This window comes from Chlorocebus sabaeus, chromosome 5 (assembly GCF_047675955.1).
Source record: "Chlorocebus sabaeus isolate Y175 chromosome 5, mChlSab1.0.hap1, whole genome shotgun sequence".
NCBI lineage: Eukaryota > Metazoa > Chordata > Mammalia > Primates > Cercopithecidae > Chlorocebus > Chlorocebus sabaeus.
Window position 1 is genome coordinate 65,246,024 of NC_132908.1, and position 13,984 is coordinate 65,260,007.

The 13,984-nt window shown below is 45.6% G+C and overlaps 2 protein-coding genes across 25 annotated transcripts in view; one reads left to right on the forward strand and one right to left on the reverse strand.

The window, feature by feature from the left end:
- Positions 1-4,812, forward strand: part of SLC7A6 (solute carrier family 7 member 6) — a 41,474-nt gene extending 36,662 nt beyond the window's left edge. For 23 of the 24 annotated variants that reach the window (XM_073015515.1, XM_038007993.2, XM_073015512.1 and 20 more), the window contains one exon: positions 238-4,812. In XM_073015515.1, coding sequence (XP_072871616.1) covers positions 238-332 — 95 coding nt within the window. In that variant the 3' untranslated portion in view covers positions 333-4,812. The remainder of the gene's footprint in view (positions 1-237) is intronic. The other variant, XR_005243820.2, reaches the window with a different exon arrangement.
- On the reverse strand, positions 4,076-13,946 carry SLC7A6OS (solute carrier family 7 member 6 opposite strand). The gene is made up of 5 exons (XM_007993860.3): positions 13,735-13,946; positions 13,336-13,614; positions 7,005-7,211; positions 5,353-5,473; positions 4,076-4,414 (listed from the first exon to the last, which is right to left on the reverse strand). The coding sequence occupies exons 1-5, from the start codon at positions 13,924-13,926 to the stop codon at positions 4,284-4,286; spliced, it is 930 nt and encodes a 309-aa protein (XP_007992051.1). The 5' UTR covers positions 13,927-13,946; the 3' UTR covers positions 4,076-4,283.
- Between the last annotated feature and the right edge of the window lie 38 nt (positions 13,947-13,984).

Genomic DNA, 13,984 nt, shown 5'->3' on the forward strand with positions numbered 1-13,984 from the left:
GGGGCTAAAACATTACCTTCTGACAACACAAATCACCTGGGAAGAAGAGTCACGCATCAGACTGGCTGGGAATGGGGCAGAGGATGATGAGGCTTGTTGGGAGACAGGGGCAAAGCCTGATATAGAGTACTCAAGGGGCAGGTGGGGAGGGAGCCATAGATGCTACCAGTCAGCCTTGTGTTCAGGTTAGGGCTGTAGCTACTTACTAAATCCTGTGCTTGCTCTATTTTCATTCAGCTGCTATCACCAGAGGCATCCAGCACCTTTGTTTTTGTGTCCTGACTGAGCTTGATGTAACCGAAGAGAAAAAGGATGAGATGAAAACTGACTAGAGGTCAGAGGTGGCTTTCCTAGGCCTGGAAGGCTGGCCACACAGCGAAATCCTGATAACAAGACTCTATGGGCCCAACTCTCCTGAATTAAAGGAGCCTTTTGACCCACATCATATAACGGGGCTCAGGGCCAGTGCTCACTCTTCTTGGTAAGCTATAGGAGACTCAGGATCTGGGCCAACCTCAAGGTGGGGGCTTCAGAGGGTGGGGGGAAGATTGGGGAACAGGGGAATGGTCATTTAGTTTTATTCCTGATAGGCAGAGGCAGCTCTTACAGATACTTACTTGGTAAGGTGCAGTGGGGAAGAGAGAATGCTAGGTTGATAGGGCTGGTGGCTTCTGAATTTGGTATTTGAGATTTGAACTAGGAGTCCCTATAGAGGGGCTGCTCTATGGGAAGTTTTCCTCTGACCAGGTCCAACACCTGACTTTAAAGGCCTGAAATGCTACCGTTTCTTCCTCTAGCTCAAAATTCTTCCCTGGGGAGAGAGTTATAGTTCCTTATTTATTGATATTTAGTCCAGAACACCAGTTCTAACGAAGCATGAGTGTCTCTTCATCTACAGGATGCAATAGGCTGATTGTATTTAAAATTCAAAGTACCCAAAACTGAGTCCCTCTGGGCTCAGAAATGTCTGTGGTATTGGGTCAGACTCTGACCACAGATTTTATGCTGTTTAGCACAATCTTCTATTGAGTCTTACCTGCAACAATGAACCTTACAGATTTTTTTACTCACGTACCTGTTACACTTTAGCATATAGATAGATCATGTTACAAGCACTTGGCTCAGGTCCAGCAAGGACAGATGAACAAATTCATAAGTCAGAAGTCTGTTAATATGGCTGTTTTGAAGGATAATCCTTTATTTTACTTGAGACCTTGCATCTTTGTTCTAGCTGACAGTAAATCTCTGGGTTTCTGTTATGAACTCTTAAGAGGGCTGAAACTTCTGAAATTCAGGTGGATCACCTGAATTCTCTCAGCTGTCAGTGGCTTGGAGAACATCTCAAGGGCCCAAGTCATCAAATAACCTCTCCGTAAGGGAAGTGTGAGGGACTGCTGCGCAGACCCAAGCAAACCCACCCTGGTGCTAGAAGAGGTCATTTCACTTTTTCTGAAAACCTCACATCAGACTGCATCCCCTTCTGTCCCTGGCACCAGGCTTTGTTTACACTTGGAGCCGCCTTGGTGTGGGTAACCAGGACAGTGTACTCCTCTCCTGCCAGCCTCCCCTTCCCCGAGGTGTGGTGGCTGCAGTCTCAGGAAGAGCTTGGTACTTGTGGGGACTTCTGTTTTCTCCCTGTGGAGATCAGTGAAGACTGGGAGGAAAGCTGCTTCAACCTGAGTTGGGCTCTTCAGCAGGCTGCACAAGTGGAAGCAACTAATTCTGGTGCTCAGGCTGGGTTCTCCACCCAAGTTAGGCCTGCTCTGGCCTAACAGATCTTACTGTATGAGCAGGATGGCTGCACTGGATTGTACAACTGTTTTGTGATGCTCCCGGACACTGTCATTCTGGGCCCAGAAAAACCTGCTAGCTTGACATACCCCATGGGCTTCTTACTCTTAGGTTTTGGAATTGGTAAACAGTGAGGCAGTCTCCCTTTCTGACCATTCTTCACCCACTCACAGATAAGGGAATAACCTTGGCCATATATTTGCTCAATAAAGATTGAAGAAAGCATGGTCACAGTTGCCTTGGGTTCAGAGCATAATGCATATGTGAAGCATGGGGTGACATTCTTACTGTCATGGGTTTGGGATTTGTACGGCAAATTCCTGCCCGAAGACAGGGTGTCTTGTGCAAAGGCTGACTTGCCTGAACTCTAAGAACATGACTTTTGTCTGAGCCAAGCTGGCACCCATCCCAGGGCTCCTCTGGAGCTAATCCTTTAAGCAAAATGTGCTTGCCTTTTAAAGATCTTTGAAAGATCCCTGACCCCAGCTTTAGCTTTCTCCACCAGATAACCAGCTAATCCCAGGAATTTACTGCCCCCCGCCCCTGCCCCCAGTGGCTTCTAGGGAAAGCAAGGACCTCACATGCCAGGTGCCCTAGTACTTGCTCAGTGAGCCGTGTCATCCTCCTTTCATTTTTGGATGGTGACAGCATTCTTCCCCTTTGTGCTGGATACAGACTTCTCCCAGGATCCCTTTTTTGGGAGCGAAGCCAGACAATCCCTACAGCACTCAAGCTTCAGGGTGGAATTAATTTCTGCCAGCTCTTTGTTGTCTGTCTCCTTAAATCCTTCTCCTGGTGTGCTTATCCCTTTTGCAGTGAGTACGGTTTATTAAGTTATCAGCCCTTTAATATTGGGGAAACTTAATGAGTATAAATGGCAGGGAGCACACTGTAACAGCAGTGTTTTGTTTTTTCACCTGGTTGCTGTGAGTCCAAGAATGGCTTTCAATCCTTTGTTTCTATGTCTACAGACAGAAAATGAGATGTCTAATATTAGACATACAAGTTGCTGCCTGTTATAATGTTGAGTTATACCTTTGTGCATACCTAGGATGTTTGTTGTTTTAATTAGCTGCAATATATAGGGCCTGTGTACACAGAATTTAATCACTTCGGCAGGTTGAACAACTCCATGTAGATAAGAGCTAGTGTAGGTAAACATTTAGAAAATGGACATAAAGTCAAAGTGATGGCAGGTAGGATGAAGGAGAGATACTTAGGAAATCCTAAAAGAGGCGGCAAGAAGGCATCTCCCTGTGTAAATTCCCTTCCCCCATGACAGTGAGTCAGAGACACTCACAGGCTATGAGGGCACAGCCCTAGCTGAATGTTCTGCGTTGTCCGAAATAGCTACTAGCCACATGTAGCTAATTACATTAAAATGAAATAAAACTAAAGCTCAGTTTCGCTTCAGTTGCGCTAATCACATTTCAAGTGCTCAGCAGCCACCTGTGTCTACTACTACACAGCGCAGACACAGAACACAGCGTCACTGCAGATAGTTCTACTGGACAATGTTACACTAGAATAAACACCAAGGCAGTCAGTTAAGGCAGCTATGGTTTGGAAAGGCATAGGAACAGAGTGTGCTTACAAGAGATCCAAGTTGTGGTAATAAAACTGATCCTGCTGATAGTAGTTTGTTTTTGTGGTGAGTGCTGTGAAGAGTAAATGTTACTCAGTGGAAAGCTAAGTTCAGAATGTGCTTTGTTTTTCCTCCTTTGCTTTAAGTCCTTGGTATTTATAATTAATGCTGAAACTTCCGTCTCACTACCACTCCGTTTTAGATATTCAGATTTAAAAGGCTTTTTAAAAGAATTACTTTCTTCCATGTTCAAAGTTAGACTTTACTAAATACATGTATCACATTCATATACATTGTTTCTTGGCCCCATTGCCAAAGGAAGTCAGTCAGTCATTTCACAACTATTACCAGAGTTTGGAAGCCGAACTAGCTGTTAACTGAAATCTCCCACAGCTCACAGACTGCTTTCTGCCCTAATGGCCATTACTATCCAGTCTGTGTTGCTACAAGGGACCCACGGTCCCCCTTTTAGATTCTATCAAAAGGAACAGGGTTTTCCCAGAGGCAGGCAGCCTGGTGGTATGGCAGAGCAGAAACTTACTGCTAATGAAACGGGAACCTCTCCTTCCCTTGTGGTTTCAGCACAGCACCTGAATGCCAGGAAAAATTCCTGGGCCAAGACGCTAAAGCTAAAGAAACCTTCCTTTTTACACATTTTTTTTTTTCTTTCAAACTGTAGGGTCACTTTTGATTGAGGCAAAGGGGCCCTACTGTAAATGGAAAAGACTCACTCCTTTAACATAAGTTTTCACTGTGGTAGGATGGTGCTGCCTGACATGCTTGATATGCTTTTCCTTCCACGTGTTAAGCTAGGAAACCTAAGAGGATGTCAGCAGGGCAGTTAACCCTGGACTCAGAGCCCTCAAGGGCTTGTGGCAGAACCTCATGGCTGGGCATCACAAGACGATCAGTCTGAATCCAGGTCGTGGGGGCTGTCATAGCCAAACTCCTTCTGCACATCCAGAGGGTACTTGCTCCACATTCGTTGTCTGCTGCTGCCTCTTTCCTCCTCACTCAGGCTGTTATAGTCAGCAGAGCCTAGAATGAGATCCCGGGAATGGATTCTAAATGTGATTTTCCTAGGTTACTGCAGGAACCCCTTCTCTTCTCAGAAAGGTCTATTTTTGTTGCCGATTGTAATGCAAAATGCTTGCTCAATAAAGAAAATAAAGCATATAGAATTTTTTTTTTTTTTTTTTTTTTTAAGAAGCAATCACTTTCCTATCATCTAAAACAAGTTCCTTCACACTGGAGTATTTTGTCACTTCTCCCCTCCGTATAGTATTTTTTGTTGTTGTTAACAGTTGTAGTCATATTGTAAATATTTTTGTACCTTTCTCCTTTTAATGTGTTATTGACAAACCTCCCCAATAGAATATTCAATTGTTTGTTTCATTTCTCTGTTGTCAGACACCAATAAATTCTTTTTTTTGGGCCTTCTTCTACTTTCTTTAACATAGTTACCACAGGAATTATGTTGTCAGGTCATCTTTCTTCTTCCCCCAGGTATTATGTCTGTGTTGCATCTTTCTCAAAACAGTTGTACATGCAGCAGTTTTTTGAGAAGTTAGATAACTGATTTGTGAAAACTCTGGGCTTATTCCTACTAGCAAACCTCTCTCTTCCTTGGTTTCTTGACTGGGGCAGGGAAAGAGACAATGAGCTACATATTTTACACAATGTCAACCACCAAAATTCATATAGAACCATCTCATCTGCAGAGAAAATGAGGCTCAGTGAGGTGAAGTAACTGCCCAAGAGCCACAGCAAAGTAATGACAACTACAGATTTGAACCCAGGCCTGATGGATTATTACACCCCCAGGAGGCCCCTGGGAAACACTGGTCTTTGGGTCTCCTACAGCACGAATTGCTCAATGGCAGAGAAGGAAAGGCAGTTAAGATGAACCTGTCAACTATGCCTGCACCTCAGTCTCAGATCCTACCAGTCCCTCCCCGACTGGGGCTGCCACCCACCTCTGGAATCCTCATCTCCATCACTGCTCTCCTCCTCTGGGTACTCATTGCGCCAGTTATTCTCACTGTTCTCATCATCTTCATCGTCGTAAATGTCCTCTGGTTCTTGATCATCATTCACCTACACATCTCAACACAAACATGAGTCCAAATCAAAACCTCTAAGGTTATGCTATGGGGGAAGTTGTTAGCATACCAGTTGGAGGGATGTCATGTAAAAGTGCCATGTGAAAAAACTGCAGACTAGGAGTTAGTTTGACTTCGTTGCACAAGAGGGAGATAATAGCCTCCTTCCACCCAGAGTCCAGCTCCAGAATGATAGGACACGCTGAACTCCATGAGAAGGGAATACAGGGAAAAGAGAAGTGATGGCTCTGAGCGATTCCTTTAAATTCCAAAGGTCAAAACCAAAACCCAAGCATAAGAGGTACAGAAAGGCAGGAGGAAGGGCCATGCAGTGGTCCAAGGTGGGTACCTGACTGCAACTCTGTGTCCTAATGCAGGTGCAGGATACAGTGCTTCTCGATTACAGTCTAAGCATGACAGTTAGGTGCCACCTTAAGTTTTCTTGTTAATCATTTTAGAATTTAAGAACAGGCCAGGTGCAGTGGCTCACGCCTGTAATCCCAGGACTTTGGGAGGCCGAGGTGGGCAGATCACTTGAGGTCAGAAGTTTGAGACCAGCCTAGGCAACGTGGTAAAACCCTGTCTCTACTAAAAATACAAGAATTAGCTGGGTGTGGTGGCATGCACCTGTAATCCCAGCTACTCGGGAGGCTGAGGCAGGAGAATCGCTTGAACCCAGGAGGTGGAGGTTGCAATGAGCCAAGATGGTGCCACTGCACTCCGGCCTGGGTGACAGAGCAAAACTCCATCTCAAAAAAAAAAAAAAAAAAAAAAAAAGATAATGGTGTCAGCTAGGTGTGGTGGCTTACAGCTGTAATCTCAGCACTTTGGGAGGCCAAGGTGGGAGGATCACTTGAACTCAGGAGTTCAAGACCACAAGACCAGCCTGGACAACACAGTGAGACCCTGCCTCTACAAAAAAAAATCAACAAAAATTGGGCATCATGGTGCATGCCTATACTCCTGGCTGGCTGCTTGGGAGGCTGAGATGGGAGGATGGCTTGAGCCTGGGAACAGAGGCTGCAGTGAGCTCAGACAGCACCACTGCACTCCAGCTTGGGTAACAGTGTGAGACCTTGTCTCAAAAAAGAAAAAAAAAATAATAATGTCAGGTTGTTAGCTTCCTTCATGCAAGGTTTTCTCTACTTCTAAGGTACGAATTAAAAAATAGGTTTTGTTGTCATTCACATTAAGAATTTCTGGTTTTATCTTGTCTTTATCTTATCATAAGTCCCATATACATATTTCCCCCCAAGAATGGATAGCTATAAACAATAAAGATGATGTTGCAAACCTTCTAAAATGTTCATTAATGTAAAAATTATCAATCTAAGATGATCTTTCCCAAAATTCCCTGTACTATAAAGTCAGGTTCCTAAAAGGCACTTAGAATAAATTTTTCTTTTTAAGGAGGAAAAGAACTAAGGACAATGTTGATCAGGAGTGGAGGCCAGGGAAGCAAAGCATTCTGATTAGAGAAAGAGCTTAGGATGCCTCATGCCCCCTCTCCTCATGGGGCCCCTTACCAGCTCCCACTCTTGGCTGTAGGGCTGCACGGAGAGGATGTTCTCAATCCAGCCTGGAGTGGCTGTCTCCAAGTAGTAAATGTCATACACATAGTCATCGTGTTTTTGTTCTTCCTGGTGCCTGACTCCAGGTCCATCCTCAGACACAGTCAATCGCTCACGGATCAACTCTACAGAATTGCAGAGGATCACATCTGGGTCAGATGTCTGTAAAGAAACCACAGATTACACACACACACACATGCATGCCCCAAAACATGATGTTCCATGAGGAGGAACTGATGAGTTGGGTGAAGGAAGGCTCCCTACAGTTTGTGTGTGTGTTTGAGACGGAGTCTCACTCTGTTGCCCAGGCTGGAGTGCAGTGGCATGATCTTGGCTCACTGCAACCTCTGCCTCCCGGGTTCAAGTGTTTCTCCTGCCTCAGCTTCCCAAGTAGCTGGGACTATAGGCATGTGCCACCACACCCAGCTATTTTTTTGTGTTTTTAGTAGAGATGGGGTTTCACCATATTAGCCAGGATGGTTTCGATCTCCTGACCTCAAGAAATCTGCGCACCCCGGCCTCTCAAAGTGCTGGGATTATAGGCATGAGCCACCTTGCCCAGCTACAGTTCCATAATGTTGTGGTCAAGATTCTTATCCCCATGAATTCCTAGTCTTTTAACTAGTTATTACATTAAAAAATCAAGAATCACTATAAAATTACTGTGTAGTTCTTATTTTAAGATAGAAACCTACAAGACAGCCTCCTGCTCTTTTGTGCTTGGCTCTCACACCTATAATCCCAACACTTCGGGAAGCCAAGGTGGACAAACTGCTTGAGGCCAGAAGCTCAGGAACAGCCTGGGCAACATGGCAAAACTCCCGCCTCTACAAAGAAATACAAAAATTAGCTGGGTGTAGTGGTGTGCACCTGTAGTTCCAGGTACTCGGGAGGATGAGGCTGCAGAGAGCTGTGATCATGCCACTGTACTCCATCCTGGGTGACAGAGTGAGATCTGTCTCAAAACAATGAAAGAAAAAAAAAATATGGGAAGACTGGCCTAAGGAGAGGGGAAAGACAGAAGACCTGGCCAGTCTTGACCCCAAGCTCTGAGTCAGACCTGCTTCTATAGGTCTTCTGAGATCCTTTGGTAATACACAATGTTCTCTCTTTGGGGATCAGTAGGCCCACAGTAGCACCCCTATGGCTGAACCTGAAATGAGTCTCTGTGTGGCCTCCTGTAGAAGCCAACAGGTGTTTCCTGGTGACCTCTACCATTGCCCATCATTTGGCTTGCCATATATTTACATCCCGCTTTTAACTACAAATTGGGAGTGGGCTCACCTATAGTCTTTCTACTGGAAAGAACAGTTTGAAATGCAATGCCCTTGAACAGAAATGGCCCAGGTAAGATGTGCTCCAGTGCTGACAGGCTGTGTCATCCAGGGGCCTGGTGGCATGGGTCAGTTTGTTAACCACAGGGACATGCTGCAGATGGCTCCTCTTGATAGGTTCATCAGAGGACACTGCATAGCTCCAAGCAGACACCATGCAGGAAAATGGGGAGGATCCCACGACTGAGGCATATAAGGGGAGACCAATGCTATAATTTACAGACTAAGGAATTCTTCCTTGCTCCTAAGTCAAAAACTAGAGATGCCAGTTTTTCTGCAGGCTCTTGAGCAAACTTAAAGCTACCTATTACAAAAGTTCTGGCTCCAATCCACAAGTCCCTCCACTCAGTCAAATTATGCAGCCATTAAAATACAAGATTGCTGGGCACAGTGGCTCATGCCTGTAATCACAGCACTTTGGGAAGCCAAGGTGGGAGGAATGTTGGAGCCCAGGAGTTTGAGACTAGCCTGGGCAACATGGCAAAATCCAGTCTCTACAAAAAATACAAAAATTAGCTGGGTGTGGTGGCATAGGCCTGTGGTTCCAGCTACTCAAGAGGCTGAGGCAGGAGGATCACATGAGCCCAGGAGGTGGAGGCTGCACCGAGCTGTGATCATGCCACTGTACTCCAGCCTGGGCAACAGAGTGAGATGCTGTCTCAAAAAGAAGTACAACAGTAGCAATACAGGAAAATGACAAATACAGAATTTTGTACAAGAAACCAGTTCTATTCTACCTACTTTTGGGTTGGTAGTAAAATGGGAGATTTTCTCCTTTGTTGTATTTTTTCAAATTTCCTATAATGAGTATAAATTATTTTCTTTTTTTTTTTTTTGAGATGGAGTTTCGCTCTTGTCGCCCAGGCTTGAGTGCAACGGCGCAATCTCGGCTCACTGCAACCTCTGCCTCCCGGGTTCAAGCAATTCTCCTGCCTCAGCCTCCTGAGTAGCTGCGATTATAGGTGCGCACCACCATGCCTGGCCAATTTTTGTATTTTTAGTAGAGATGGGGTTTCACCATGTTGGTCAGGCTGGTCTCAAACTCCTGACCTCATGATCCACCCACCTTGGCCTCCCAAAGTGTTGGTATCACAGGCATAAGCCACCGTGCCCGGCCTATTATTGCTTAAAGAGGCGGTTTTCACTATGTTGCCCACACTGGCTTTTAACTCTGAGCCTTAGGTGATCTTTCTGTTTCAACCTCCTGAATAGCTGGGACTAAAGGTGTGCACCACTGCTCTTAGCTAGAAGAAAAATAATTATTATTATTTCTGCAGAGATGGAGTCTTGCTGTGTTGCTCAGGATGGTCTCAAACTTCAGGCCTCAATCCTCCTGCCTTAGCCTCCCAAAGTGCTAGGATTATAGGAGTAACCCACCATGCCCTTGCTGAAAATTATTTTAAAGTCTATGTCTATGTGTATTCATTCATTCATTCATTCATTCATTCACTCAGAATCAGGGTCTTGCTCTGTCGCCCAGGCTGGAAGGCAGCAGTATGATCATGGCTCACTGCAGCCTTGAATTCCTGGGCTCAAGTGTTCCTTTCTTGGCCTCCCAAAGTGTTGGGACTACAGGTGTGAACCACTGAGCCCAGCCCATATTTTCAGTTACACTACACACAGCATTTGTACTGTTAAACATGTATATTTTCCCCTACAACCAGTCTTCACGGTTATCAGTTCTAAGGGTCCAGACAGTTACATGTGTCAATCTCTTGGATACAATTTTTAACCTCCACGTATAGTGTTGCAATGAATGTGCCATTTCCTGCATTTGAAAATGGAGATGAAAGTATCTAACTCATAAGGGTTTTGTGAGGATTAAATGACTTAATTAAAAGAAAATATAACAAGTACCTAACACACTATTTGACATAATCACTTAGTCAATCAATGGTAGCTTTCGTTAATATCATAGCTTAGCTATTTGCTTCTGCTCAATTAACCTAGGATAAATCTTGGAGGTGAGACTACTAGTTAAAAGGAACTGAAGTCCTTTAATTTTTAAATTTCCTATTAAATTTATCTAATAGGAATTTATTTGCTTAAAATGTAAATTATGTCAATTTAAGGAGAAATTCATTGTAACATAACAGAAATGCTGTCATTTTAAAATTTCCTTAGAAATTTTTAATTTTAAAATTTTCCTAGATTATGTATGACTTTAGATCCAAACAATAATAAGTTTACATATGTAAAAATATGGCTCCCACCCCTATAAAGCCATGCTGTTTTCCAAAAGGCTTGCATCAATTTTATTCCTACAATTGTATACACTTTTAATCACTGCCTTGCCAGCAGTGCTATCAACTACTTTTTTCCTGCTAGTCTAGTATGTATAAAACCTCAAGCATGCTTTAAGCTTAAATTCATTTTTCCCTCTATAATTACTTTATGCAAACATTTTTGGTATGTTTAGAGTCAGTATTGCTTTACTGGAAAAATCTCTGTTCATATCCATCATCAGTTTATCTCCTAATTTTCTTTATTAAAACTAAATTAGCCATTTACTCTTTTTTTTTGAGATGGAGTTTTGTTCTTCTCGCCCAAGCTGGAGTGCAGTGGTGCAATCTTGGCTCACTGCAACCTCCGCCTCCTGCATTCAGGTGATTCTCCTGCCTCAGCCTCCCAAGTAGCTGGGATTACAGGCACTCACCACCACGCCCGGCTAATTTTTGTATTTTTAGTAGAAACAGGGTTTCGCCATATCGGCCAGGCTGGTCTTGAACTCCTGACCTCAAGTGATCTACCTGCCTCGGCCTCCCAAAGTGCTGGGATTACAGGCATGAGCCACTGTGCCCGGCCTAATGAACTATTTACTTGATTCAATTCCACTGAGCATTAGTTTACTTTACACATTTTATAAGTCATGCATTAGTCTGGAATGTTTTGGTGAAAGATGTCACTATGGACATCATACACAAATTGCTATCCAGTTACACTAGCACCAGCCGGGCACGGTGGCGCATGCCTGTAATCCTAGCATTTTGGGAGGCCGAGGTGGGTGGATCACCTGAGGTCAGGAGTTCAAGACCAGCCTGGCCAACATGGTGAAACCCTGTCTCTACTAAAAACACAAAATTAGCTGGATGTAGTGGCTCACGCCTGTAATCCCAGCTACTCGGGAGGCTGAGGCATGAGAACAACTTGAACCCCCAGGAGGTGGAGGCTGCAGTGAGCCAAGATCGCGCCACTGCACTACAGCCTGGGCGACAAGGGCGAGACTCCATCTCAAACAAAACAAAACAAAAACAACAACAATAAACAATTACAGTAGTACCATTTGCTTGTTGCTTGTGGATTCATTTTGAATTGTAATTTTTTTAAGTTTCAAAAATGATTGAGTTCTATAAAAATGTTTATCAAGAGAGGGCACATTGGCTGGGCGCAGTGGCTCATGCCTGTAATCCCAGCACTTTGGGAGGTTGAGGTGGGCGGATCACTTGAGGCCAGGAGTTTGAAACCAGCCCGGCCAACATAGCGAAACCCCGTCTCTACTAAAAATACAAAAGTTAGCTGGATGTGGTGGCTCACACTTGTAATCCCAGCTATTTGGGAGGCTGAGGCAGGAGCACTGCTTGAACCCGGGAGTTGGAGGTTGCAGTGAGCCAGGATCATGCCAGTGCACTCCAGCCTGGGCCACAGAGTGAGAGTCCAGCTCAAAAAAGAAGGCACACCTTATGTTGAGAATTTTGTTTTTTTTTAGAGACAGTATCTTGCTCTGTTGCCCAAACCAGAGGGCAGTGACTTGATCATAGCTCACTGCAATCTCTAATTCCTGAGTTTAAATGATCCTCCTACCCCAGCCTCCCCAGTAGCTAGCACTACAAGCGCATGCCACCATGCCCAGCTAATTTCCTTTTTCTTTTTGTAGTGACAAGGTCTTGCTTTATTGCCCAGGCTGGTCTCAAGCAACCCTCCTGCCTCAGCCTCCCAAAGCGCTGGGATTACAAGAAGAATTTTATTTTATTTTTTTTGAGACAGGGCCTCACTCTGTGACCTAGGCTGAAATGCCACTGCCGCACAATCATGGCTCACTGTAGCCTTGACCTCTCTAGGCTCAGGTGATGCTCCCGCCTGGGCCTCCCTACGTGCTAGGACTACTGGCGTCAGCTACTGTGCCCAGCCTCGAGGAAAATTTTCCATTTCTGTAGTTTTGCTGCATGTAATAGACTTCTTCTGGAAGTGAGTGCAAATGAATTTGGCAAATGTAATATAAAGAAAAGCACTGGATTAAATGTTAGAAGACTTGCATTCTAGACCTCAATCTACCTCAAACTTGGTATGCTACCCAGAACTATTCCTTTAAGCTCTCTTTGATCAATTTTCCTACCTGCTCTCTCTCTGCTTTGCTCCAGTGACCCCATCTCACTCAGGCTGAAAGGACTTGTAAAGACATTTCCTTACAAGTACCTAGAGTGTCTAGCAGGCACTCCTCCCCTCAAATTCCTTACTGCTCTCCTCTAGCTCACCGGGCTCCAGGCACCTTGCAAGGAGCAGGGAAACTCGGCTTCAGAGCCTCTTTACTTTCAGGTTCTCTGCCTAGAAGTCCTCTCCATATGTGGAATGCCCTGCCATTCACCTTCTGCAAGTCTTCACTCAAATGTCATTTTCTCAGTGACACTCTCACTGAAGTGGCATAACTCTTTCTGCTTTGTCTCCCCGCCTCCTTACATCCCTTATCATCATCTGACACTGAATTGACTTGTTTACTGTTTGTTTACCTGCATGTTAGGTTCACACTGCTGTATCCACAGAATCTAAAAAAAATACCTGGCATTTAGTAGGCACGTAGTAAACACATGTTGGATGAATAACCAAAACTGTAAAATGAGGCCGTCACGCCGGATGGATCATGCATCCCTTAAGATGAAACTGTGCTGCTACTGGGCCCAGTCTTCTGACATTACCGTCCTGAGAAGCCCAGCGACCACCTTCCGAGGCGTACTCACTTTGCAGGAGCCTGCAGCGGCGGCTTCAGGTTCTCCCTCCTCGTGGACAAGGTCTAACAACTGAAAGCCCGAGTCTCCGGCGGCTTCTGGGTTCCCCGGCGTGTACTCGGACTCCTGGCCGCTCGAGGTGGTCCCCAAGGATCGGCGGCTGGAAACCACCCGGTAGCGGCCCTCCTGCCGGATCTCCCGAGCCGAGGCGCGGAGATTGCAGCGGACACGCTGCTGGCTGTCCCGTGACGGGCGCAGAACTGCCCGCAGGAGAGGCTGGACTGGTTCCTCCTAGGGGGCAACAGGGGAGGGAGGCCAGCGTAAGCAGGAGTTCGCGAGCGGGTCAGGGATCGGGTTTCCTAAGGGCTGCACCCTAAGATGCCCTCCACATCACTGCACCACGCCCAATACCTGGGAGCACACAGTGGCCACCAAGTGGAAGACATTATTCTCCGCTGCTCTCTCCAAACCCTCCGACGTCTTCTGTGCAGCCGACTCGACCTCGTCGCTCCGGAGGCGTTTACAAGCGAGCACAAGAGCCTCGGCCGGCTCCGCACTGCGCTTCCGCTTCACCCGCAGCACAGCTGTCCTGCCGGCCTCCATAGTGGCTGCCGCTGAGCACTGTGGGAACGCGCGGGGTGTGATGGGATAGCCTTCTAGT

Coding starts and splice junctions, on each gene's coding strand:
- SLC7A6OS (XM_007993860.3), bottom strand. CDS start 13,926: ATGGAGGCCGGCAGGACAGCTGTGCTGCGGGTGAAGCGGAAGCGCAGT. Junction 13,615..13,734: donor TGGCCACTGTGTGCTCCCAG/GTATTGGGCGTG, acceptor GTTGCCCCCTAG/GAGGAACCAGTCCAGCCTCT. Junction 7,212..13,335: donor CCGCTGCAGGCTCCTGCAAA/GTGAGTACGCCT, acceptor GTTTCTTTACAG/ACATCTGACCCAGATGTGAT.